At 32.6% G+C, this 27,303-nt stretch overlaps 1 protein-coding gene across 2 annotated transcripts in view; it reads right to left on the minus strand.

Moving 5' to 3' along the window:
• The window catches only part of LOC128206749 (E3 ubiquitin-protein ligase rnf213-alpha-like), a 91,373-nt gene that overhangs the window by 30,818 nt on the left and 33,252 nt on the right, over nt 1–27,303 (minus strand). For both annotated transcript variants that reach the window (XM_052909419.1, XM_052909420.1), the window contains 31 exons: nt 26,504–26,626; nt 25,932–26,052; nt 25,423–25,661; nt 24,590–24,695; nt 24,162–24,272; nt 22,933–23,025; nt 19,838–19,987; nt 19,145–19,311; nt 18,334–18,556; nt 16,768–16,938; nt 16,382–16,444; nt 15,364–15,473; nt 14,495–14,638; nt 13,748–13,904; nt 12,593–12,669; nt 11,838–11,979; nt 10,178–10,371; nt 9,216–9,401; nt 8,954–9,074; nt 8,548–8,721; nt 7,997–8,139; nt 7,662–7,872; nt 6,064–6,209; nt 5,420–5,787; nt 5,128–5,278; nt 4,562–4,727; nt 3,867–4,032; nt 2,755–2,927; nt 2,398–2,628; nt 799–980; nt 391–505 (listed from right to left, as the gene is read on the minus strand). In XM_052909419.1, coding sequence (XP_052765379.1) covers nt 391–505; nt 799–980; nt 2,398–2,628; nt 2,755–2,927; nt 3,867–4,032; nt 4,562–4,727; nt 5,128–5,278; nt 5,420–5,787; nt 6,064–6,209; nt 7,662–7,872; nt 7,997–8,139; nt 8,548–8,721; nt 8,954–9,074; nt 9,216–9,401; nt 10,178–10,371; nt 11,838–11,979; nt 12,593–12,669; nt 13,748–13,904; nt 14,495–14,638; nt 15,364–15,473; nt 16,382–16,444; nt 16,768–16,938; nt 18,334–18,556; nt 19,145–19,311; nt 19,838–19,987; nt 22,933–23,025; nt 24,162–24,272; nt 24,590–24,695; nt 25,423–25,661; nt 25,932–26,052; nt 26,504–26,626 — 4,924 coding nt within the window. The remainder of the gene's footprint in view (nt 1–390; nt 506–798; nt 981–2,397; nt 2,629–2,754; nt 2,928–3,866; nt 4,033–4,561; nt 4,728–5,127; nt 5,279–5,419; nt 5,788–6,063; nt 6,210–7,661; nt 7,873–7,996; nt 8,140–8,547; nt 8,722–8,953; nt 9,075–9,215; nt 9,402–10,177; nt 10,372–11,837; nt 11,980–12,592; nt 12,670–13,747; nt 13,905–14,494; nt 14,639–15,363; nt 15,474–16,381; nt 16,445–16,767; nt 16,939–18,333; nt 18,557–19,144; nt 19,312–19,837; nt 19,988–22,932; nt 23,026–24,161; nt 24,273–24,589; nt 24,696–25,422; nt 25,662–25,931; nt 26,053–26,503; nt 26,627–27,303) is intronic.

A 27,303-nucleotide genomic window follows, 5' to 3' on the forward strand; every position in this document is an offset into this window, starting at 1 on the left:
AACAAGAAAAGATAATGACATTACAAATTCAAAGTAATTATGCTATACATCAGAATTGATTAATATAAAACACTAAGGAAATTTTAATGATTCTTTGATGAGAAATATACCAATTTTAAGATTTGTCACAGGCACATTAACAAAGACTCAAACTCAGGACCTAGTATTATTACTGCAATGCTCAAAACCTAGCTGAAAATTGGATAAATTACTATGGTTCTAGCGACTTCTTCCAAACCGTTCATATCCGGACTAAAATATATTGAGAATACATCAACTTTAAGTAGGCCTGCTATTAAAACGTATATAATTATATACGTCATTTTCTGTGATGAACGAACTATATCTTGAATTATGTTAATACATGTATATTAATTAAAAGTATCTCACAGTCCAAAGTTGTCCACATCGTTTCCATGTGATTGTACTGTCTGTGACGCCATCAAGTGGGATACAAATATTTTCGATAAACAGCTTCATCACCATGACTCTGTTCCATGTATGACTGGTGCATAACGATATAAATAAATGTGAACATAAACTATGAGTTTAAGTTAGGTAACAAATGTTGAACAAGCCAAACCATGCCAAACAAAAAACAATAACATGGTCAGGCTAAGTGACCTCACAATTTTCTACGATCGTGTTTAGTGGCACAAGGATCAAAACCCTTAACAAGAGAACAAACAAAAATCTTGACACATTAATGTCAATGTAAGTTGATTACTTAATATGTTAAGGATGCATTGTTTCCATGTCAATGAAAATAACTCTAGATTATTTTGCTTGAAGCCTTACTTTGCCTTTATAACAATCCTGTTCCCACACATATCCGCACCAACTTCTGGTGAAATTAACACTTTTTCAATTACTGGTCTAACTATGTTAACCCTTTCTAACCATTGCTTGCGTGATATAATCTCTTCTTTGCCTTGCTTTGGAGTTAGACTCTCGATCATAAGACAAAGCGCGGGAAAGATCTGGTGTATACAAATGACAATGTCAGAAACTATATATAAATAAATAAATAAATAAACATACTATTAGCCTGTTTAAACATTTAAACAGATTAAATTTAAAAGGCCAGAGTTTGAATAGAACAATGACATTAACATGGTTCCAGCACGTTGTTCAGGGTTTTAGATATTTGAAATGAAAACATGAGTCAACTACTCTGATTATAGACTTAGTAAATAATGCCTCATGATGTTATTTTAATATATAAATAAGATACGTATACCGTCTACAGATTCATATGAAAAATATATATCAGCAAACTAACACAACTGCATATATTAGGTAGTTCAGTGATAATTTAAAATCTGACAGTTGAGCAGATGAATGAGCATAGGAACAAACAATGAAATCACTGCTTATTAAACAAGATAGTTTGGTTTCTGGTCACCAAACTGGGCAAATGGGTCCCAGTTTCTCCTCCAACACAAGTCCACACTCTCGCGTAGCATTGTATCAGCGATAATAATTATTATAATTCTTATTATAACTTGTTTCACAGTCGTTGTAAAATAAATACGCTTTAGAAACAATCGGCAATTGCGTAAAATGATGACCATGGCGTTTCGATAATTCATCAAAATATCGCCCAAAAAATGACCTCATTTATCATTAAACCGTGACTCTGCCTAATCGACGCTCTTCAAAATCGTACATTACAATTTGATAATTTAAATGATTGATAAGAACTATGGTAATTTTCATAAAAATTCATGATGGCTTTGTTCAATGTCGAAGAAAAGGATCACTGACTGTAATGACGTCAGCAATTATATTCGTCTGACTTTACATACGATTATTCCAAATTTATCTTACGCATATCAACTATTTGAGCTAATAATTTTAAATTTGAATTCGAATGTATTTGGCACAGCTTAGAAACATTTTACTCTAAATAATTTCGGGTATCACAAATATACATGCATACATGATTATTGTCTTCAAGTACAATCTTTGCCTCTAACGCACACCGCATGAATTTGTGCCCAATACCTCGCTACGTAGTAAATAACATTTGCACCGCGTTAAGGAGTCACGAATCATACACGAAATAAATGAGAGTTGACAAAAAATTCGCCTTATGACGACGATACCATTATACTTTGATGATTGAAAATGGAACCGGCTCGGGTTTTCAATAGTTAAAGCAATACTATTCTTTACTTAAACTGTTAAAAAGAACAATGAAATGCTAAAATGAGTCATTTCAATAGTTGTGCTGGAGATAAGGTTTAGAAAAAACTGTCCAGTCATTTGACAGCAAAATTCAACATTATTGTTGAACTTCAATGCCTAATTAGTCCATATAAATTGATATATGGCTAAAAAAACGTTCAATGTCAGTTTATAATACGTTACATAGCTAACTAAATTCTAACTTACAATGCCCGCTTCTTTTGAGGCTAGAAAATTGTCTGGCTGTTTCTCTAGAATATTTTGCATAGCTGGGCTGCAGTCAGGCCAAATTGAGTTGACCAATCTAAAATCAGCCAATGACGAAGACAATTCTTGAACGGCAAGGTGCGCACAGATAAGACTCCCGACAATATCCGAGCGAGATTTTGTTTCTTCGATGTTTCTCATTGTTTCTTGCCTGACAACTTCTAGAACAAGCTGAAATACTTCCATAATTAATGCAGATTTTTACAACTTTTATAAGTCAATTCTACCTAACGAGGTATTATGTTGTCATTCTTAGAAATACATATACATTATATACATTACATTAACTTAACATACCTTAAACTCTATATCATTGTCGCTGTTGTACAGCGTGTGCAAATAGTCCTCTACATAGCTGTCTACAATGTCTTGATAATCTCGGTCATCAATTTCAATGCCATACAGGGCTTTTCCTACACCACTCTTCAAAGTCAGTGCTTTGCATTCCGTGACTGTCTTGTCTTTATTATCTAAAAACAAGAACATAAAAAACTTACTAAAAGACATCGTTGACATCGACTTACGTAAGGAAGACAACCTAAGACACATTTGTTCTCGTGATTTTGAGCATATCATATTTATATTTGCACCTCTGTTTCAATTTAAAATTTATGTTAGGTTACAATAACAAACTGTCAAAATTTGCTTCCCTATTGCATCGTTGCGTATACATTGTAAGCAAGGAATCAACTCGCAAGTGTTAGCCGTAAACGTTTTCAGTGAATTAAGGGCAGCTGAACGATTTTTAAACAGTGAGTCACATAACCATGTTCAGCCATCATGTCCTCATTGTTGATATTTTTAAATTAGCAATTTGTATTAGTTTGCTTATCATGTTAGTAATTGTCTAGTATTTGCACTCAAGAAGAATATCGTGAGATCTGAACGAGCTAGACTTATTTAAGTATATATTTTATTGATCAGAGCGACAAGACCTTTATTTTCGATACTTAAATTAGCTGGGGGGGGGGGGGGGGGGTTAAGATTAGATAATTAACGGTAATGAACGACACATGAAGCGTATAATTTCATGTGTTATAAATAATTTCTCCATATAGTTGGATCACGATTGGCGCTCACAACTGTTGGGAAAGATGACCTTCAATCTATAAAAGAGCTATGAAGTAATTAATAAATTCCGATGAGGACCTGCTGTAACGCCATTCAAAATTGTCGCCTTGCGTACGCGCTTGTGATACTCAAGGCTCTTAACTATTAATAGGCTAGCCTTGTGTTTACATACAAATAGTTGAATGGTTTTGTTGTATGAACATTTGTAACCTTAGAACAGTTTGATAAGTTATGTACCCACACATGCTTAAGCAATAGTCGTCCCAAACGATTAAATGGGATTTACTTTATTAGATGAGTTCAGGGATGTAAATATTTGATAACAATGGGTATATTACCTGTACATCCGGAAAGGTTTTTAAAGTGTAAGTTGCGTCGCATGGCATCGATATACCGTGATATTACCCATGAAAATGGAAATGTGGCACTAAACAAGTGTCCCTCGTATCCTGAAGAGCCGATTGCAATTTGGCCATCCTCCTGTGTTGATCGAATGTCATCAAACTAAAAAAGTTCACCAATGTAGCGATATGTTCAAGTGACAATGAGATTAAGCATCTGTAAAAAGAAATCTATTGTTTAAACTGCTATTGTCATCTATCATATAACATGATAAGATTAACAAAACATTTAAACAACATATTTTTCAAATAAAAATGTTTACTTTTGTTAAGAATAAAATGAATTTAGCACAGATAAATCGATCACTTCAGCGTCTCCTTAAAACGATCAGATTAACTTAAAGCGAAAACTATATTGAATACTCAACTAAATGTATAAATCTAGAGGATTAAACTGAAAACTTCTATAGCGTTACGATTAGTATATGAATATTGACCAAGCAATTATTAACAAGATATAATTAGGGCAAAATGCAATAATACAATGCGATATACTCTCGCTTATTCTCTTTAACGAATATGTACAATTCAAAGAAACAATCTTTGTAATAATAGGAACTCTGTTTTTATTTAAACTAACACTATGGCTGTGGGCTTCAAATTGATTTTTGTAAAATATATGATTGTCAAACCTTGATATCTATTGCTCTCGGCGTGTTGATAAACTTTAACCAGAGTTGTGTCCGCCATGTATCTTTTGATTCAATAATATCTAAGTTTTTGTCCGTATCCAAGTAGGCAATCAAGCCAGCAAAAACCGGTGTAACTTTTGCGCACATTACTTGGTGGCAAGAATTCCTGAAATAAATTAATTTCATTTGTGCACTGCTTATTTTTTATCATACACACGGTGTTATTTAAAGGAAGTTACATCAATGGTCGGTTTATGTACCATTAACAACTATTTCATTAATCATTAATGCCTGTATTAGCAAATGACATTGAAAAGAAGACATCTTGATGATCAAGTCAATGGAATGCATGTAGAAGCGGCTACTATGTATGTACGGGAGCGAAAATTATCCAGGTGTTTTAATTGTGTGGGCTCAAACTTTTGCAACTCGTATTACTTCTAGCTGGCTTTACGCAAATCAAATCATTATTACTATAACTTTGAAGTTAATAACACAGATCAATCTGCGTAAGGAACTGAAATTCTTCCAATTACGTACAGCTATTAACTACAATAAAATGATACCTTAATGTGCCTGCTTTATTTATTTTCGACGTTGCCGCTGCCTCCTTTGACATCCAAGCCTTAGCCATCATTTCCGTTTCAACTGACTGTTCTTTTTCAGTAAGAAGTTTTGCGAGGATCATTTGCAAACCATGAAGAAAGTCATTCTGGTCTATAATAAAATCGAATGTGAATGGATGTACATCTTCGAATTTAAGCCAACCAGCCCACACGTAGTTGCTTTTTGAGGCATAATACATTAGATCAAAATACATCGAATTAAATAAAACAAAATGTAACTGAGAAATCTTACCAAATCCTGATGATTTATTGATATTCTTTAGCAAAACTTCGACTCTTTTAGTACCGCGAGAAGAGTCTGAAATGTCTTTCACCATTGCGGCGGCAGATTGCACACACTGAACGACGATGCCTTTCACTCTTATCCTTGGAACTTGTTTGCATGTTTCGACTAGACCTCTACCTAAATCAGTTATTTCCATATTAGGTGGTGTTTCCGATCCGTCTTTTTCCGAATTAACATGGCTTGTCTCTACCAGGTGTGTTTGATCTCTTTCCGATTCCGAGTTGGTTTCTTCTTTGACCTCTGAGTCACCACGACGTTCTTCATGTGCAGTTGGTGAATTGTTTATAACATCGATGTAGACATCTTCGTTCACACTAAATATAAATTTTACTTTTGAATTAAACAGTACTCGATGATATAAAGTAGTAACTCTTTACATCAGTTGATACATATTAACAAACACATATTTTTTTTAATAATGTCAATTCATTAACATAATAACTCAGTTCATGAAATAAGAAATATAATGTATATGTAGGTACACATTTGTCGAACGAATTATATGGAGTTCCATTCTCTATGTGATTTTTGTAAAGGCAATTAATAAATATTGTTAAAACTTAGTTTATTTTAGCAGAGTAAACACTTACTATGTCGATTCATCGTCCCTCGTTGTTGGTAAAGTTGATGCTGTGAATATGCTACTCACAGATATGCCTCGCATTTCATGAAGTTGTGGCATTTCTATGTCTTCGGAATGCAAATCATCTATGTGAACTGATTCCCAAGTACCGCACTGAAAATCGAGCAGTATACCAGTACGGTTTGTAATTTCAAAGTTCTATGTGGAAGCGAGTGTATGTAGACATATGGATATTAATGTATGAACTTTCATATGTCAATCCTACATGGTAAGTTTTCCATATACAGTTAATGCATATCATTAGGCCAATTGAATGCGGGAAATAATACGCAGTATCTTGCAAGAATGCATTTTGTTCAACCAGGTGACTCTGTGTGTGAATTTTATTCCAATTACTTTGTTGAGCACCAGCTTATGCTACTTTTTTATGTCCTCATTAAATATAGTCATGCTTGAAATAAATCTATGATTAGATTTCAATAATGTGTAACCTTCTGTAGATTAGAGTGTTTAAACACATCTTAAAAACAATGCATACACCTAATATTAATTAATGCCAATAATAATGTGTTTATCATGACACAAACTAATGAACTTATGAAACTCTAAAAACGTTTGCTTCTGTTAAGTTTGTCCAACGTCTATAACTGCTTTGATTCATTTTAATACAAATTCGTATATTAAGGCTGCTAGTTGACATCATGGCTACGTCCGTTTACTGGATTCCATAGGATAAAGGATATCAGTTTGTTCCACGTTGGTTATTGCTTATTATTGCAACGCATTATCTTGTTTTGCCACTGACGTTACCATACTTTGGATAGTTATGTAGGCACAGCATCTTCTTACGAAGATTACAGTTAGATGAAATGATACATGTTCTGTGTCTCTTGTTTTTTTGTCTAGAAAGGTTCTTCATTATTATTTATCGGTGTTTGCTTGTAGTCTTCGTGGTTTTATAGATGTATTTTCAACTACATTAAGTTAGCTTTGCAAAAAGACGTGTTTTTATCTGTTAAATTTAAAAAATGTCACCATTATTATAACTAACACAACAATGGAATCATGAATTCCGTGCAATTTGCTAACTAACTTTATTTAAATGCATAATTTGGTTACGCAAGTTCTAGTATACCATGAACAAAATAACATTCCCCTTTTCTCGCACCCAAAGAGGTTTTGCAATAGTACAGCGCATCTTATAAAGTTCATAGCGTTTCAATTGGGTCAACCCAATCAAGCGTTTTTGCGCAGACAATTATTGATTCACACAAAATTATTCATGACTTAAGAAAACTTTGCTGAACCGACCTTCGACATATTGACCGCAGAATACGACCATTTGCAAGTGATATTATTCTACAGTTTTCATCAAATTGTACTCGTCTAACATGGTAAACCTACCACTGACCGCCATTGTATTAGCCCCTTTTTGTCGAAGGATACGATAAATATTTACTACAATAGATTGAGTTTTCATTTTTTTCTATTTTGTGATATTTAAGTTATAGAGGAGAGCTGGGACAAACATGTTGTTGTTTTTTACTTTTGTCTTACAACAGTTTTCAAATTTATTTTGTGTTAAGTTCCATGTTTATTCTTTACCTGAAATCCTTTAAAGCATCCTCCGGCTTTTCTTGGAAGCTGCACAACTATAACGCAATGGATGTTTCCTTTTGTTTGCAATATTTCGTGCATTTCCATCTCACCAAGGACACCAAATCTAGCACAATCAATGAGATTGGCATTTTCGTCACCGGCTGCGCATTGAATCAATATCAAGCTTGGGGCATCACCTTGTTTCTGCAAATGTTGTCTGAAAACGAAAAAAAAAAGTTTTGTCTATTGTACTCAGGAATAATTCGACAAAGTGCATTCATAATACAGCAAGCCAGATCCTGGTTAATATATATTTGTATAAATAAGGAACAAAGTCATACTGGATTCTGCTGGAAAATTGCTGTTCAGTCTCCAAAGACGTGAGTGCTTCGATAAACAAGATATTTTCCAGCTGTATCCCTGTTGCCTCACTTATTGCCTCTTTATGGTGTGCTCCGGATAACAACTTCGAATGCGTTGTAATCTGTACCATATAAATGTCATTTTGCGCTAGGAAATCGATACGTATACGTGTTTGAAACAAACTGTTACTTTAATCATATCAATTATCTATCATACAAAAGTGAAATGTGTTATCTGTACCACGATTATGTTACAATCGAGTCATTATTACAGATATGATATGTATTTCTATTCACTGTCAGTCTGTAGGACTCATGGACAACAATGTCAAATCAATTAGTTTGCTTTCGTTACTTACATATAGTTATTATAATATATCCACAATGTGTTTTCAGTCCGTAACGAAATATCCGATCCAAGGACACGTGCGTAAACCGGTAACGAGGCTTGGCGAGCGTGCCCGAGGGTCGGACTTTTCAATCCGGACAGGAAAAAACATCATTGGTGGTTTCATCGTTAATCGTTTTACCTGAGCAAGGAACTTTTGTCCGGATTTTATTTTGGCGTCAAGAAATCCAACAAGGCTATCGTGTTTTTTACTGTCAAAATAGTGTTTCGCAAGAGTTTCTTCTGTTTCCTCATTCCGAACGACGCACTCCGGTGTTGCACATGAAAGGATAACTAACTTTGACTTCTCTAGTATCTGTATTTAGAAAAATAATAACGATACAGCATTACAGGAATAGTAAAGCTTTATAACATTCAAAATACAATGACAAATAAAAAGTTACTAAATAACACATGTCATTTTAGTTAAAAGTATTCGGATTACTTCAATAATTACATTTTGCTCATAACTAAATAAGTTTGGGTATTCTTAATGGTTTCTGTACTGTGGTGAAACACTAAGTCTTAATGTTTGGAAAATGACTGACTTCTTCTGCAGTTGCTTTTTTGTTTTCGAGAAACATTTGCAAAATGATTCCCGAGCATGTATCTTCGTTGTAGCTGATGAATCCATCTTCAATTTTGGACTCCCCGTTGCCACCGGGCCTTCTGATAAAACGTAAAAAATAATCTTGTAAATTGCCTATCGTTTATAGCTACAAAAACATTTTGTGAATATTATTTTGAAATACATCATACATAATTTAATGAATTGACAAATGCATGATATATTTTTAATAAATTCAAAACCTTAATTGCACTGCGGAAAACCGAGACTCCACGTAACGTTTTGCCCAGTTCTCTAACTCTTTAGCAACTCTAGTTTGCTGCTTATCAAGCATGCCGTCACTGGTAAGAAAATGCTTTTCCAACCGGTTTATAAGCGGGATAGGAAATTTCTTGTAAACGGTGAGTTTTTCAGCAACAACAATGAGTCTGAAATTGGACGCTTTGTATATTTATGATGACCAAAGAGCCAACTATAAGCATATGTTAAATTTCCTTTGAAAATAAACCTTAAAGTATAGACACAATGACAGTTTACACATTAAAATATACTTTCGCAATTCTAGTCAAATGAAAAAGCCGTTTGCTGTAATTTAAATGTTTTCGAAAGAAAATGTTATATAAATGTTTTTGAAAATAAATATTGTCATTTTCTTTAAGGTATAGACTAAAAGTAGTATTGCATTAATCAGTTGATTCGTTAGATTGTGTATTTTGCTTTTCTTGCGTAAAGTTATATTGCATTCGATTTGCGGTCTCGTGCAAAACGGACATTGCACAAGTAAGTCGAAGTAATACAAAATCACACATCAATCAACTACTCTAATATACCCTATAAATGAATACCAAACATTATCTTATCTGTGGTGTGTAACTGACACAGTATAACGTTTGTGGATTTTCGATAAGCTGTAGAGAACCATAATCCTGAGAATGGTAATATACAGATACAAACTGCATAATACAATAACTTTAAATGTGACTTCAATTAGCTCCGTGAAAATGCTTTTAACTGAAGCGAATCACCTTCAATATTAAGATAGCAATTCGACCTTGTACATTTAGTTTAAAAGATCATGTTTTATACATCATATAGAATCTGTAAAATTATGCAGTATATAAATCCCCAACAATACAGTTTAACCAAACATTTAATTTGAATGTTTCAGAAACAAAACACAATTAACATAAATAAATGTTAGGACCTGAATTCTGGGTGAACCTGGCATTTGACTCTGTGTGTTCCTAATCCAAGGTCAACAAATCGCTGGCCACCAAAGTACACGTAGTACTGGTTCAATGCGTCATAAAGACTCACATAAAGGTTTTCCAGATTCAACAATACCAGAGTGTAGCCAGTTTCTATGCAAACCTTGATTTTGTATATGTTTCTGCAAATCTGCAGATAAATAATTTATGAATGTAATTCGTATTTAAGATAAAACAATATCTTAAAGGATAATGCTAAAAAAACGCATTCAAAAGGTTTGCAAAAATAATAACGCTAATTAGTTATCGTGTTTATACTGAGGAAACAATGATTTACGACTATAAATCTAAGTGACTTTGAAACTAAAAACAGAAACACTCTTTAAGTAACCTTGACTGTACATGTATGTTAAAAAACTGGTTTGGCAATAAAGTAATTAGTCGATATAAATAAAGAGTACTTAGAATGACTAGTAGTCTTTCGTCGATTTCAAAGCTTCAATCTCACAGATTGAACGTTTTGACAACTTTTTTTGTCTTGGCACGAGCCAATTTTGGCGAAAATGCATGGAAACCAATAATATAAGACTGCTGACCGAAAGTTAATTCGCCGATAATTATATATAAGTTCAAAAATTGATGTTTATGCATTTTTCTCAAACGGTTTATGCCATTAATAAAATTCGAACGGAAATATGAAAATCTGCGATCTGACCTTTTGTCAGCAATTTTTTATTATTGTTTTGCAGATATTTATGAAAAAGTTTGTTCTTTCCAAGAGAAAAAAATGTAAAATCAGTATATCTGTAAGAATGAAGCTATAAAGGATTTACTGTGATATTTGTTTGAATAAAGTATTGATTTTCAAGGACTTAATTTTTAAACTATTGTTTTATTTGCATTTATATCGCGTATGAAAAAATATGTATATTTGTCAGCATATATAAACAAATGAAACAAATGTACGTAAATAGTTCCTCAAACATTTGAATTTTTAACTTAATATATACAGTTTTAAAAGATCATCGTTAAGACATCGATGTGTGCTCCTCAGCGCCATCTTGTTCAATGATATAGAATATGGTAATAAACCTTATACTATTTAGTGCTGGACGCTCTAGTACATACATTTCTTCATCCTGATGTTCAAATATTACTGTCGAGGTTCATTTAACTTTAATTGCCACAGAAAAATATAACATTGTCTAAATGAAGCTAATTGACCTATAAGTAAGACCTGTGCTTTTGAACCAAGAGAACGAATGTTATTTGCGACACAATCATGCTGCTGTTTATTTCTGTGAGCCTTGATTGAAATTCAAAACAATTTAATCATTCTACAGTTGGGACACGATAGTAACAGACGAACGGCATTCCAGACGGAGAGTGTGACTATTGTTTACCATATTGGGACACAGTGCATTGAAACTAGCTGATTATCTTTGCATCTATGCATTATAAAATGTGTCAGTTGGTACGGTTTTCAGCAAGGTACCATATATTAATTTAATAACTGATATGAATTAAGTATTAATCTGTTTAAATAGACGTTTAAGAATTTATCATAGGCATGTTTTGCATTACTACACTGGTGATTTTCAAACTTAATTTCATTTTGACAGTTATTGTATAACATATTATAATCTTTTATTATACCTGTGTATATTCTTGATCTCCCCTGAAACTACTACCAAATATGATAATAGGTCTCGAAACTCTTTCGTTGCTCAAAATATGTTGCTGCATGAGAGAAACAGCTCCAAGATTGTCAGCCAATAAAAGCGGATACCGGCTCTCACTAGATGTTAACAGACAAACAAGATAGTATAGTATTTTACTTAATCTGAATTTTTAGTGAACATTTACCCCTCCCTAAATTCGAGGTGTCTTTTAGTTCTTTTTCTCTCGTTTCTATAAAAGAGGGAAAAATGTTATTCAGTTTTTAGGCTTAATAAATCAAGTTTCAAATACCTGTACTATAAAACGAGTTTAACTTAAAATTAGAAAAAAATAACAGTCAATGACGCTCAGGAATTTCATTTTGAATGTTTTGGTAAAATTATTGGACAGCGATGAAAAAGATGTGGAAAAATAATTGTTATATAAACTTGAATATGCTTACTACCTTCTGTACATGATAGCCAAATTTACCAAAACATTTGCCTAACCTTGCTATAACATTTGTTTGATATCCCATACACGATTAATTTAAAAAATAATCAATCAAATAGTTAGGATATCCTTCGCTCACCAGCATCCGATGCAGAATTATGGCATGTTCTGAACTTCTAACATTGTCTTTATTTGTGCTTGTTATTTTTTATATTTGTGTAATTTCATTTAAGTCACTCGCCTGTACATTTTCAAAACACAATTTTCAATCGTGGCTTGAAAGTTTAAGCCTAACCTACCCGTGTGTCTCAAATGAGCCGAAAATGCACGCATTAATAAGGCCCAAATGGCTGCAATCAGGGTCTGACTCCAGCACCTGAAAGTTAGAGCAAACGTTGTTGAAACTTGATATAACCCTCAATGATTACTTGTTAAAGTTGCATTGCTTAAACCAATGTTCAAGGTGCAAAGGTTCTGTTTGTTAGAAACAATCCATCAAATTACACATACTGAAAAATGTTCTAAAGTTGACAAATGATGTTACAGAGGCGCAAATTGAGAAATGCGGAATGCATATAGATATTGACAAGGTAAAGTATCTTAGCCCTAAACGTTTTCTTTTGAACATGAGTTTGTAATTTTATGCAAAGAAGATATTGTATAGGGGTATAACAAAATAAAACACCAGGAAGAGCGTCAAATCCAAACATGCGTTTCCATGGTAAGATAATTAACATGCAGCCGCGTGCAAATCGATAATAGTTTTGCTAATTATGATAATTTTTTGTTAGAGTTAATTGCAAGTCAGACTATTCAGAATTGCAAAGGCAACTAAAGACATTTCCCTCCGAAACACAACGTCTCAGGACATTTCTTCCTAAACATAGTGTGCAAAGGTTCGTTTAACACAAAATAAAGCTTGGTATTGAGGGGTTTTGCTGCTGCCGTAGTGGGGCAATTAAAGGGATATGCAAAAGCATATTAAACTACTGACTGTTTGTCTTGTACAATGATTCAATCGCTATTAGACTGCTAAGTGTTGCATCTTATCCTACTCTTTGGCAGATGGTTACAATGCCATACTTTCTCGTATGCAGGTGATGTTTATATCTGACCTTTGAGTACTTTTTTTTCCTTTTATACTTCACCGGATAAGGCTTTCAGTGCTTGTATTGGCAGTAACAAACTAATCATGAATGGACACGCGTTAAACTCCGTATTATGTTTAATTACGTTGTTTTTCTATGGCTTCTTTTGAAGGTCTAGCTTGTTGAAAAAGGTTTAGACAGGTGTCAGATTGGGTGCCTATAAACTGGTTAAAACTACCAGTGCATCCTTACATGTGTTCACAGTCAAGGCGGTTACCCAAACATTTATCAATGGCGATATTTTGTGTGTAATAATTGTTGTAGTATTGCGTCTTTCTAATTGTATTCATTTGGCTATTCCCTTACCGTCTCAGTTGTCTTGTCTTGAAGATTTTCTCTGAAATGTTTGACTGAATCAACTTGCGGTAAACCGCCAAAATTCCGCTTAATACAGTGCTCCAACTCGTACCAAGTGGGTTTTTTTCGTGATCGCTCGATAAATGCAAACAGCATCTTGATCAAACTGTTGAAAAAATGTTACAAAATAAAAAGAATTATTGATCATGGAGAATAATATATGACAAATCCTTATGATCAACATCACTATCAACACTAAAAGCGCATGCATGTGTATAAACAAGGTACTATGTATATACGAGTTCTTTGTTTTGTAAATTGTTATCTTTGTTGATGATAGTGTGATTTAAGTTCAAATACGTTTCTGAATCATAGGAATCGAAGCTACACATCAAATCTATGCAAAGAGTACAAACAAAACCACTTTAAATACATTATCAAGATAATATATTTGGTAGAATTAAGCTAGCATGAAACGGACTGTATTGTAAAAGTCACTTTCTTTTTGATAATTCATTAATAAACTATTAATTAAATGAACATACATCGAATGATTTCATATAAAACTAAAATAACCTTTATATTACAATGCATATCAAATATTATTATATATTGTACAATACGAATGTGTTTTACTTATCTAATTGCTAACACTACTAGTATACGGGAACATGGGTATGTATTCACAATCAAACAGGAGTAATGATAGTAAAAAACAGTACATTCAACTTAATGTATGGTACCCTATCAACATACCTATAAAAGTCTCTCAGTCCGTAAAATTCACGCAATACAACTGTCGCTTCGTTAAAAACGTGCAGATATGACGTCGCAAGTGGTTCTATCAGAGGATCAATTATACGTTGAAGTATTTCGTCATTTGAAGACCCACATATTCCTCTGAGTATAAAAAATAAGAATAATGGAGGGGGTCACTTTTTAAGATGATGACAGTTTACAAACTACAAAGCCAAAACCTCATGTTATTAAAATTCGCTTCGTTGAAATGATATCGGACAAGCCGCTAAGATATCATTCTATCTAGAAGCAACATCCTTTATTAGCGGGAACTGAATTGAATGTTCGAAATCGGTTTGAAATGACAGCGCTGAGATGTAAGACTTTTTTAAGCCGTCAGCACTGTACGTTAAAGGAAATCACACGAATGTTAGAACTTGAAATTGTATAAACACAGATTTCGAAAGTAAAACTAATTTGTTTACAACAGGTTACTTGAAATACATTCAGGGAAGGTGGTCTTTCGGAAGCAAAACAAGCATCAGAATCTATTAAATTGAAACTGTTCATTGGTAGTATTTTTTAAAAATAATCTGTCAGGTCAATGAACTACAACAATGAATGTACAGTCTTTAAAACATATTACACAATAGAATAGTTTAAATGAATATTCGGATTTCGAGTGTAATCGATTTCTTGTTTCTTTACTTATGTTATTTACAATGACAGTATATGTTTTAAATAAAATTAGATTGAATTTGTGAATACGTATTGACTTACGATGTAGACTAAAACGAGTGAGATGACCGGCTAGAAAAAAGTGTTCCCTGTTTAATTTTGCAATATTATTATGTCATACATAAACAAGTACATTTCGAAATAAATACCTTGCTGTCTCATTCAGTTCCTTTTCGTCAGGAACATCTCGCTGCACAAATATTCCACGATTCATTTTTGCAGGATCAAGTGCCCAATTAGACAGCCCAATAAACGCAACCTAAAATAAGAATATATATATATTCAGTATGCTGCTACACACTTACTCCAAGCATATAAATTGTAAATATTTGGTTGTTTCATTTCAAAAATTGGGAACAAGTACATAATACAAAATTAATGTTTGGTTAATCGTCGGCTTTCATGGGCTGTTAATATAAATGTTGAACGAACGCAAAGAAGTGTTAATTCGGGGACATTTGGTCCATTTGGTTAATTTCGTAGGCCAAAATGCGCCCCTGAAATGAAATAGCCGCTTCTGTCTCGGCAACAATACCAAGATGAAACATTCTCAATTATTGAATAACTGGCGTATTTGAAGCTTAAAAGTGATACTTATAATACATAATCCATTAACGACTATTTACTTATCGTGCAATTAAATATGAGTGGTCCTTACACTTTTGCAAAAGTTACCATTTAAAATTATTCAAGCTGTAATTGAAATCCTTATTGACACAATTGTTAATGCATATTAAAACCATGGGCTTTACGTTATCATGAAACAGTAACCATGAACATAATTATATTATGTTTTTTATTCAAATTACCTTTTTCGATTTGCTGAAAGTTTCAACTCCCAAACCTTTTAAATTCATTCGAAATTTCTTTGACCGTCTGTGAAACACAATACACTATCATAACTATAAGTATCAGCCCACACAATACGCCATTATTTTATTGCACGTAACGGCTTAAATACGTAAATTGAATGTTTCCTCCGCAAATGTTTTTTGAATCATCACGGTTGCTAACACAGATAAAATGAATGACATGTTTTGCATTAACAATTGTTGATGATCAAATGGTACAAAACCAAAAATATACTTTTTCTCGCTTCAAAAGATATTTTGACGTTGTGCATTCTTTGAAAAAAAAACAATTTGGCGAATCAATAAATACATTTACCTTCATATAGGCCTCAGGAATTTCATCCCCTTGACAACCATCTTCCAGAAGTGGATGTAATGTCTGCATTTCATTAACATTGCCATTTAGTAAAAGACTATTGTTTATCAGTATCACAGCCTATTTCGTTTTATCAAATCAATAAAACCTGTTCAAATCTAAACATCAAAATACTTAAGACATGAATACAAATTGTCAAAACTTTGATTTTAATCAACCTTATTTTAAGGATCGTTATAATACTAAGAAACGACAAAATTATTTTTATTAAATTCCACACATGTAGGTTTTGAAAAATGAGGTTTTGTATACAGTTGTTTTTTAGCAAACCCTAAATTTGTATCAACCAAATTTGATTTTCAACACGTAAGGAGTACAACACTTACCTTGAGTGGCATTCGTGGACTATTTTCAGCAAGTCCTACCGCGTCAAGAACAACAGTTGATACAAAGGCTGACAAGTTTCTGTCTTTTTGAAACTGGGAACATTGTCTGAACGTAGCAACAATGCCATCTGGTGTTGCTAGTGGACTACATTGAAAAGACACCATCTGCGTCTGTATTAAAAGTTAAATATATGTTTGATTTTTTTTATAAGCAAAAAGAAATCATATTTGTTATCATGAAATAGTAGACGCGTTGCCAAGTTTGATAACATGGACTGATTATTAAATGCATTGAAATTAAAACGATGTAGATTGTCATTTTACCATTCAATTGACAATATTTACACCTCAACTTCCATTCTTTAAAAGAACTGCCTTTGAGCAATTGCGTTCATCAATCGATGAACGCAACAGCTTCGGATATGTTCGGATCGCAATTCATCGCATAACAATATACATGAAAACTATTGATCTTGTTATTGTTTGTATTGTGTCAGCAGGTCCCGTAGAATATAAATCAACATTTTAGAAAGTGTCAATTTGTTATATTTTAAATGTATTGTTGCCATTAGAGTTTAAATTTTACGTTTAAAAGTGATTTCAAGTGGTTGATCTTTTCCCGCGTTATTGTGACGTCATTTGAAAAAATGTTTCCGGTAACAGTCGGGTCGTTCTATTTACAGAATGGTTTAGACAGGACTAATGAATGATTTTCTTAAATGAAATAAAGTATTTTTTTAACAATTCTTGAATAAAATAAGGAACTATTGGTGTAAATATACTCCACACACTTTGACCACCCAATTGCGTTCATACCCCGATCATGACATCAACCCCGCAAATCATTCCTTAAATAACAGGACTGAAATTCGTCTATACGCTAGAGCTATCACTGGACACGCTAAATACGCCCGAATCCAGCATAAAAACCTACCTCTCCAATTTGCTAAAATGGAATTATGTTTCTTTTTAACTACACTTCCCCTCTTTGTGTTTAATCATCGTATGAGGTTTAAATAATTGTTATCAAGTACATGTAGTTTTTAAGTCATTATCTAGACAAAAGTTAAACGACAAAAAGACAAACTGGGAAATTACTCTGTACTTTGCATAAAATATGTTATGGTTCATGTATACTGCACTTCCTCTTATTGTGATTTACCACTGCAGAAGTTTTATTAGATTCCATCTGGAAGTGTTCAAGTGATGCGCCGGACATGAAAAAGTAACATAGGGCTATGACTATTCAGGTAAAATGTTAAATAGAAGCTCCTGCACAATGTACCTCGTCTTATTTTGTTCTATCATTGGTAAAAATGATTAAATTCAATCCATTGGTTTTCAAGTTATGCTCCGGACAAGGAAAGATGCAACAGACCCCAGAGATTACTTTGAAGACCTTTGCCAAGTTACAAGATGCACAATTTAAAATTAATTTATCTATGTATCCAGAACAAGAGTCCATGCTTGATTAAAAATGAAAACACGGTACCACAATAACGAAGTAATTGTATTGTGTGCATTCCTTGTGAATTGCATCCCAAAAGTGAACTTTATAAGTCATACCTGTTTGAGGTTCTTGAAGAGATTGTGATGAGCACTGTTCCCTTGCATTGCATCGGCTACTATCGTCTTTGCAAGCGATTTTGAACTTCCCGGTTTGCCAACGAGATAGAGTGGAATCCTCAGCTCAATACAGATAACCATCATAAAGACATTTTCTTTCAGGGCAGTGTTGCGGGCGATGTTCTTTGCAAGGTTCAAGTTGTTCAAAACCAAATTTTGACAACTGTAATCATATCAAAGGTTCCCATTAAAAAATCATTATTTTGGAAATATTGTCTTTGATGAAATAAAGAATGAGGTTAGTATTGATTGCAGTAGAGTTGCTGATTGTTTTAAGATGAAAACATCATACTTCAACATAAAACGAACATGTAACTAGTAACGCGAAATTCGCTAGTAGTATTGAGATTTTTTTTATTAAAAAACAACTTATAGTTGTTGCTTTTTACTTATTTGAACGTCATGCATTTTAATTACATACTTGTTACTTACTAAATTATTTTCAGAACTGTTGGTTCAAATACGTTTTCTATAATAACTTTATACTAATAATGATTTAATGTATAAAAAGCAAGAGTTTGTTTTGAACTAAATTAATTAGTATTTTTTTTTATTAAACATTTATATACAAAAACGTCTTATACCATTATAACCGTTAAAACAAATCATCAAAATAACAAACAAAGTAAAGGCATTTTTCATTTAACTGCATTTACTTAAATAAATTATCTCAACCTTCATTCCCACTAAATACTATAAGAGCATGTCCATCTTTTTGGGTCCTCCTTGTACTCCATTTTAAAATACCAACCACTCAATTTCTTGGCGAATCTGTTCAGCTCCGTCGTTTTCTCTCAAACTAAATGGTGCACTAAAATGTTGCTGAACAGTTTCTCGATATTTCTGTCGGGATTTCAAGCAAGCGTGATAACACATACCAAGTGCCAGAATCAAGGACCTCGTAAGAGGGGTAGGTTCCTGTTAAAGAAAGCAAATTAATTCATTATTAATTAGAACATACCAATTTATTTATGTTTTTTTAAACATTTTATTTAAAAAAAAAAACTTGTGATAGTATTCATCTAAACTGAGAAGATTAAATTAAATAACTTTTTTTATTATTTTAACTGTGAAGTTTACATAAGATATATTAAGCTAAGATGGCATACTGAATCAATAACGGAACTATAGTGGAAATGAAATGAATTATAATTATGTTATTGTCTCATAAAATATATTCAACTTCTATAGAATATTGGTAGGCCTGGAAATGTGAATTGTTTACACAAATATGTAAATATACTTCGTGTACAGAAAAGAAATGTATAAATAAATGACTAACCGTGAAAACGATGGGTTAATATCAATTTCCTTACTAAACTGAGCATTAGACCTGTAATTTGCGCATATTAATAAACTTGTATAACTCGAAACAGCTTAATGATGTTGCCCTTTTTTGTGAATATTGGAAATATATAAAAATATATGTATAATATTAGCATACCATGTTTTCATCAGCATTTTCATTTTCGCTAAGTGTGTCGATCGGGTCATTTATAGATGGAAACAAAAACTCACTGCCTTTCGAGTAAAACCATGACATGACAAACAAAACCCTTTCCAAGTCTCGTAGGGAAACAAAGCTGCATTCATCCTTAAAATTTAAAATTAAACACACTGATTTATATTATTTTCCACACATATATAGAAGTTAAATAACGAGACAAACTGCTTTCAATATGATGCGGGAGACTGACGCATATGAACACATACAAAAAAGTCCTATAAAACTGAGGTGTCCTTTGTTCTTGATATTCCTAACGACATCAGTAAAGACTTTAAATTACTGCTATATGCGGATTATAGTACAATACATTTTCCCACAAAAAATGATGATACACTAGCAGACAGGGCCTTGTTGATATGTTGTAACAGATGACTTGATGACAATACTAAACTACTCCATATAGGAGAAACTGAATTCTTAGATGAAACTAAACGTCTTCTCAAGAAAGATAACGTTCTTACAATACAGTATGTTTATTTTTTACAATGGAAACTCGCAGTAGGCCATGAAGTTGACAATGATGTGTCTGAAGTCTCTACTGCAAATTATATACTGAAGAAAGTCAACTCTAATAAACCTTTTATATAGACAAATTGTTGTCAAATAAATAAACTTAGTCAAACCTTGATACAATGAATTAGAATTTAATGCTGTTTCTTTTTTATAACTCCTGTTTCTTATTGTACAATGGCATTACCGCCTATTTAAACCACTAGGCTTTAAAGTTAAGAAGAAAATTTATTTAAAAGTAGGAAAACCACGTGTCCAAATGTGTTTATGGGAAAATAAACCAGATAAGATGGAAATGAAAATATCATATAAAACCTATAAATATAAAGAACTTTAATTCACTGATATAAACATTATAAGTGCTCATTAAAATATATAAGGATGAAACGATATTAATATTTATGCACAAATAATAAAAAATATTAAGTAAAGTATTTTTAATCCAACTTAGACCGACAAAAAAGAATAAGTTAATCATATTGAAAACAATAGTAATAAAAATATAAGCTAAACGATTATATATATGGAATAACAAATTACTAAAGCATAATGGTCGCTCCTCATATTATAAATAATGGTATAAGAAAGGTGTATAGTAATTTGAACATACTTAACAACATAGAAGCACTACCTGCTACAGCTTTCATATAACATTACGATATTTCAAAAAGTATATAACACTTCTTACTTCTTTATCAGCATCATTAAAAGCGAAACTAAGATCAAGAACCAAACAGCAGCAGATAAATAAACTGATAAATTACTAATGTAAACAGACAGACAGACAAATCAGTTCCTTTATTCATTACAGCACATGGATATTTTGAAATCATAGTCTGAAAATAATGGCGACAATTTCCAAATTAGCATGACGACAAAGGTGGAAATCCATTTAATTGCAAACTTATAAAACAAAAATAGACACCACTCTTCGCAGTTTTCAGTCTTCAAAAACTATATTTAAATATTGTGACATAGATACAGAAACTATAAAGAAAGTATTCTAATTATACATATGAATTGAATCCTACAGGATGAAATGGCATGTTTTAACACCGAAATTCAAATAACAATCTAAATAATTTCAGCACTCCCAAAGAACATTCTTTTAAAAATTAATGCATACATTTTACGCATGTATCCATACAAAATGAAGAATGGCCAGTAATGTTCAATACATCAACATTAAATTAAACTAATGAGGTAAGAAAATACATTTTATCACAACTTCATACATAAATGGTGCTCTCTACCAGGATTAGGGATGAAATAAAACTAGTATTAAGCTTTTAAAAAGGAGTAAACATATATCCAATGCATGTATGTAATAGTGTGTCAAGGTTTAGATTACTGATAGACGTTTTTACAAGGTTTAAATATCAATATTTAACTTCCTTGATGGGGTCACAGGGGCTTTTCATATTAATTATTATGTAAGCACCCCATTGGAAATTAGTTTAAGACTTTCATGAGAAATTCCTCATATATACAACTAAGAGAAATACTGAATCAACTATTTCACTTCATTTGACATATGATTTTATTTTATTTTTATTTGTATGCAGTCTTGGCTCCATGATCGGGATTGGAATGTAAAGGTGGTATTTAATTTAAAAAATACTAGTCATGACTCTTTATAACACCTTCATTACGTCAATCGTTTTATGTAGTGTACATGTATATTTAATAACTGATGATATCTTAATTTGTTATAGAAAAACTAGTTTGTCCTTATGTTATGTACTTTGTAGTGCATACTTTCTGTTTTATTTGCGATACATATTTAATTTGTGATATGTCGTTGTAAGCAAATCAGTTACTTGGCCCTGTTTAGATAAATGATCTTAGTCGTTACTAAAACAATGTAATATCTGCATGAAAGTGACAGTTCTGTTTCAAACAAGCGTCTATGTATTGGTCGTAACTTCACAAAAAATATAACGAACATATACCACCACGATAGGTTCACCTTACAACTTAAATCGTTAATGACACTGGCTTCTGTAGTCTAGTCACAAGGCAACTGTGTGATTTCGTTTAGACAAGAAACAACTAAGATGGTTGCCGTTTTCTGAGCCCATTTCAAGTATACATATATAATTATTATAACTATTAAGCACTAACATGCATTGACTTCAATGTTTGTAGTACGTAATGCGCAAATGTCAAGTTTTCTACCAAACTGCTAACAATGGTAAAGGTCGAGGTACTTTGAAGGTCTTGCGGAATATATGCTGAATATTTTTTTAAATGCAACATGAGATAAGTCAGTCAACATGAAATAAAACTGTATTATATATATATAATGAATTGAAAAACATTGATGAATACAAAAAAGTAGGATTGTTATCTTACTGAGATTTAATACAATTACTAGAACACGAGTAATGATTTTTAAGATTTTTACTATTGATGCATCATGTCATTATTTCTAACAGTCTATTTATAGCTTATTTACCGTTTTACATAGGATTAGTTGCCTTTATATATAACTTAACATTATTACTTAAGTATTAACTCACTGCCTGTTTACGCATATACAACTGTGACTCGGTCAAAATCTTGCTCAACACATTTGTCAGGTTGAATATCGATGGCAATTGCCCGTCTTTGATCTGAAATATATAATCAAATAGCGCATTAGAAATATAGGTGTACCCTGAGCTTCAGAGGGTATAACAGCCCTTCTACATGCGTACCAAATATTCCTCATTTCTATCATAAGAAAAATGATATAACATTTATACAACAATTATAAGTGAAGGGACCTTATACCGTTATGTTTTAGATGTGAGACAATCATTTTATTGCAGTTTTTTATAGGTCAACACTTTCTGAGTATGAATTGAAAAATCAACGGTGCTGGAAGTAACATGGTTTTGAGCATCACTCCCTTTTAGAAGTTCAGTCTAAGGAATTGATTTGTGACGTCGTTCAAATAAATTTGATGTCATGAACACATACATCAATTATATTTATTTGAATGGTCACGTAAGTGATCAATTCAGTTTAAATAACATAAAATATCGTCCGAATATTATTCACCGTTTTAGTAGAAAACATTTTTTTTAAGAAAGTTATAACATATGGCTTATTTCAGCACATGGCGATTTATAATTGGATTGCTGCTTTTATATTATGCACCTCCAGCATTGCAAAAATAACAAGGTAAATGTTATTTTTTAATTACTTACACCATTATTTATCACAAATACTGATGTTGCATTAAGATCACACTACTAGATTGCTAATTCTCTAATCAAATAAATAATCACTTTCTTAGGCTAAAATAATTCAATCCGTACCAAAATGCATATTGTTTTATATAAATTTTAGATTGTTGTTCGTCATACTTTTATTGAACGTCTATTTCACCGACCATCGGAGATAAACTTGAAAACGGTAAAAACGCAAAAATATTCAATGATTGGTGAGTGCTTAAATATTTACTGTGATCTTTTATCGTTTCATAAGGTTTCTGCACCTTTCTTTCGAATTAAACTCGGTATCCTTCATAAGAAACATTGTTTTCAATATGTATACTCCTTTTTGGTATATTAAAACAATTGTATTATTGTGGTACATCTTATTAGGGAGTTAGAGTGCATCTTTAAATATGCAAGTTGAAATGTCAATGTATGACGTTTTATGATTGGGCTTTAACATAAAAAACCTGACCACAGTACATGAATATGAACAGATAGATGCGTAATCGAATATATCTGTTTATATAATTCATATAAGGACTCACGTAACGTTTGACCATCTGGTTAATATAGAGTTCCTCAACTTCTATTGTCAGCTGTCCAAAATCCCACACTAAGGGTCGAAGACTCTGTGGGAGAGGGTGCACCCTGTATACCTGAAAGTTATCGTATTTGAAACATTCAACGAAACAAATTGATTTCGGTAAGACTATACACACGTTTCGATTAGTTTGCAATAAATTACTGTATTTATATGTCCTATTTATTCAGCATCACTTATATATGTACATATGTTTCTTGTATTCATCGGGATTTGTGCTGGTCGTTTCTGGCAGGACATGCGAAGGCATGCGCGCATTCATTAAGTGTTCATTCTAAAATTACTTAATAGCTTGCAAGTAATTACGTTAACTTAAACCTAAACTAAGTTTTGATCCTACAAAAAGGAATGCACAATTATAGTAGATCTTACCAGTCGGCGCAAGGGAATTTGTCCGAAAGTATCTGCTGTTTCTCCAGCCTGAACGTGATAGCCAAGTCCAGCATGCTCTAGTTTTTCGATCATTTTGTCCGAATGCCTTAAACGCGATAAGTCAGGTTAACATAAATGTTATTTTTTTAAATTACGCTATTAAAGCTGCATATTGTTTTCGTGGATACTTTTTTCTGTATCTGTATAATTTGTAATGTCGTTGATGTGATGGCGGAAAAAAACATAAATTGAACTTTCTAAGTTCATGAAATGCAGATTGAACATGCATCAATAAATGTTGGGGTTACCGACTCGAAACGGGATAATTGGATTATAATTATTCAATTTTACACTTCGATGATACAAAACAGAAATTAAAATTAATGATACTCTCAATAATACTTTGACCGATCAATTTCATCCTTGTATAATTCATGTAACATGCATTGAAATCGTTTAGGTTCTCGGTTAAGTTAATACTAAATGAACTAATTTAACCCAATTATCAAGATGAAATCTGGTATGAATCAATCAGACGCTAAGCCACTTTTATAAAGATCGGGGTGGGGGAGGAGGGGTTGTTTGGTAAAACTTACTGTCATGAATACATTTCAAACAATAACTATTTTAAAGTTATTCAATGGTAACTAAAATACAGAGATGTGCTTGTGGCAGTCAAAGCAATGGCTCGACTCATCAAATCTGACGTAAGCTCAATATTGGAGTATGGCTTTTATTTGAAATATTTGAAATTAGTATGTGGAACACATTTATGAAATGTTGTACGCAAATGTAAGATGCATTTTTATTTTGAAAAAAAAACACGTGCACACCTTCTGTACGGGTTGCATGCAGCCACAATTTTCAGATTTGGAGAAAGATCTAGACGTTTGCCATGTAAAGACCTGTCACACATAATCTCCTTTAAAAGTCCAATTGCTTCAGTGGTGTTTGCCTCGTCGAAAAATAACACGGTGTCAATAGTATGATCCTGTTTAGCATTTTTCCTCGCTAGTTGGTCTGCCTTTTCTACTTTATTTGCAATATCCGCATGCGTTGTACCCCCATGCACCTGAACAGTGTAGAGTATAAAGTAATGTTTTATTCATGAAACAATAACTATTAATTATTTTCTAAAAACGAAACGGTTTATCGGGTTTAAGCACATTTCCTACATATATAAACACACGAGTTTCTTTGCAATGTGTATGTGGGCTAATTGTCGTGGCTAAAACGTTATCGAAATCACGCCTGCAAACTAGGATTGCATATATGTTTGCAAACTAAAATGCTTACTAAGCTTCTATGTATTTTGAAGTAGACGTGACAGTAACCAACAAACCTTCATTACAACTGTATTTTGAAGTTCTAGATCGTCTGGAACTTGAAGAGAGCACATGAACTTGATGAGCCGAGTTTTTCCGCATCCTGTTTCTCCCATCACTATCACAGGTATGTCACACCTATAAAGAATACTTTTTGTCACAGTGTAAATTGCACTAGCCCGTTGTAAGTCAAGAAAAATACTTCCAGAATAAACTTTAAGAAAAGTTTGCATCGTAGCAAAGTATGTATTTCTTTTTTAACCAATTTATGAATAATTAAATCATCATCAGACTAAATGAAAATGGCTAAAGCCTCTCAAATTAACTCTGATTTGCTTGGTTTTCTTTTTCCAAGCGTTTGCCACAACTGTTATAAAGGTGTTGTAAATAAATATATAAACTTTATTTATTGTCTTACTTGTCTCTTATTGGTCATCCTGTTTCGCTATGGATTTTTCTAATCTTCTGACAATTAACTAGATTACGGTAGCTTTCGGGGGAGGCATTTCTCTTAACTTCCTTATGGATTATTGATACAATTATTTTGCAATAACTTTCATCAAAAAGTACATTAGAACCATTTACTTACTTGAATCGCATGAAGATTGCTAGAATCTTCTTCACATTGTCCGTGGTAAGCTCGTAGGTTGGATCGGGATCTGTTTTTCTTTTACCTCCCATGACATTTATAAGTTTCTCGATTTTCCTTTCCCTGAAGATTAAAGTGATGCTTTGGTCACCAGACATACATGTTTATATACTGATATTTAAAATTGTCCAAATCGTGGTCAAACATATTTTTTTAAGGAATATCCGTTGCAAGAAGTGTCTTTTTTATGTTTATCCGAAGGGATTGAATATTCTTTCATCGGATCGTTATGCACAGCAGAAACTGTAGCAGTGAGTTATAATTATGTTCATGTGTTATTGATTTTTATAGCAAAATCATTACTTCAAACATAAATAAAACGCAATAAAATGAAACCAATAACTGACGAGAAATATCATGCTAATAAGAAAAAAAGACTGCATACCGTGACATATGCGTTACCTTAATGAATTGTAACACGAACGTATGTTTTTATTTGAAAGTAAAATTATTTTTGTTACTAACATTATTTTAGCAAGGAGTTGACATTTAATGACGATTGCAGATAATCTTTGTACATTTCAAGGCGTTCGAACACTGTATATTAGCTCGACTACTTGCATACTAAACAAGACTTTAATTAATTGAAAATAAGAATATTGTGTTGACTTTTCTTTTACGAATTATGTAACCAAATCTAGCAATACCAAGGCATGTTAAACGAACCAAAACAAGAGTGGTTACAGTCATATGACAAATCAGCTGATCGGGCCTTGTCGGATGGATAGCCATTTTTAGAG

This window comes from Mya arenaria, chromosome 10 (genome assembly GCF_026914265.1).
Source record: "Mya arenaria isolate MELC-2E11 chromosome 10, ASM2691426v1".
In the NCBI taxonomy this organism is placed as follows: domain Eukaryota; kingdom Metazoa; phylum Mollusca; class Bivalvia; order Myida; family Myidae; genus Mya; species Mya arenaria.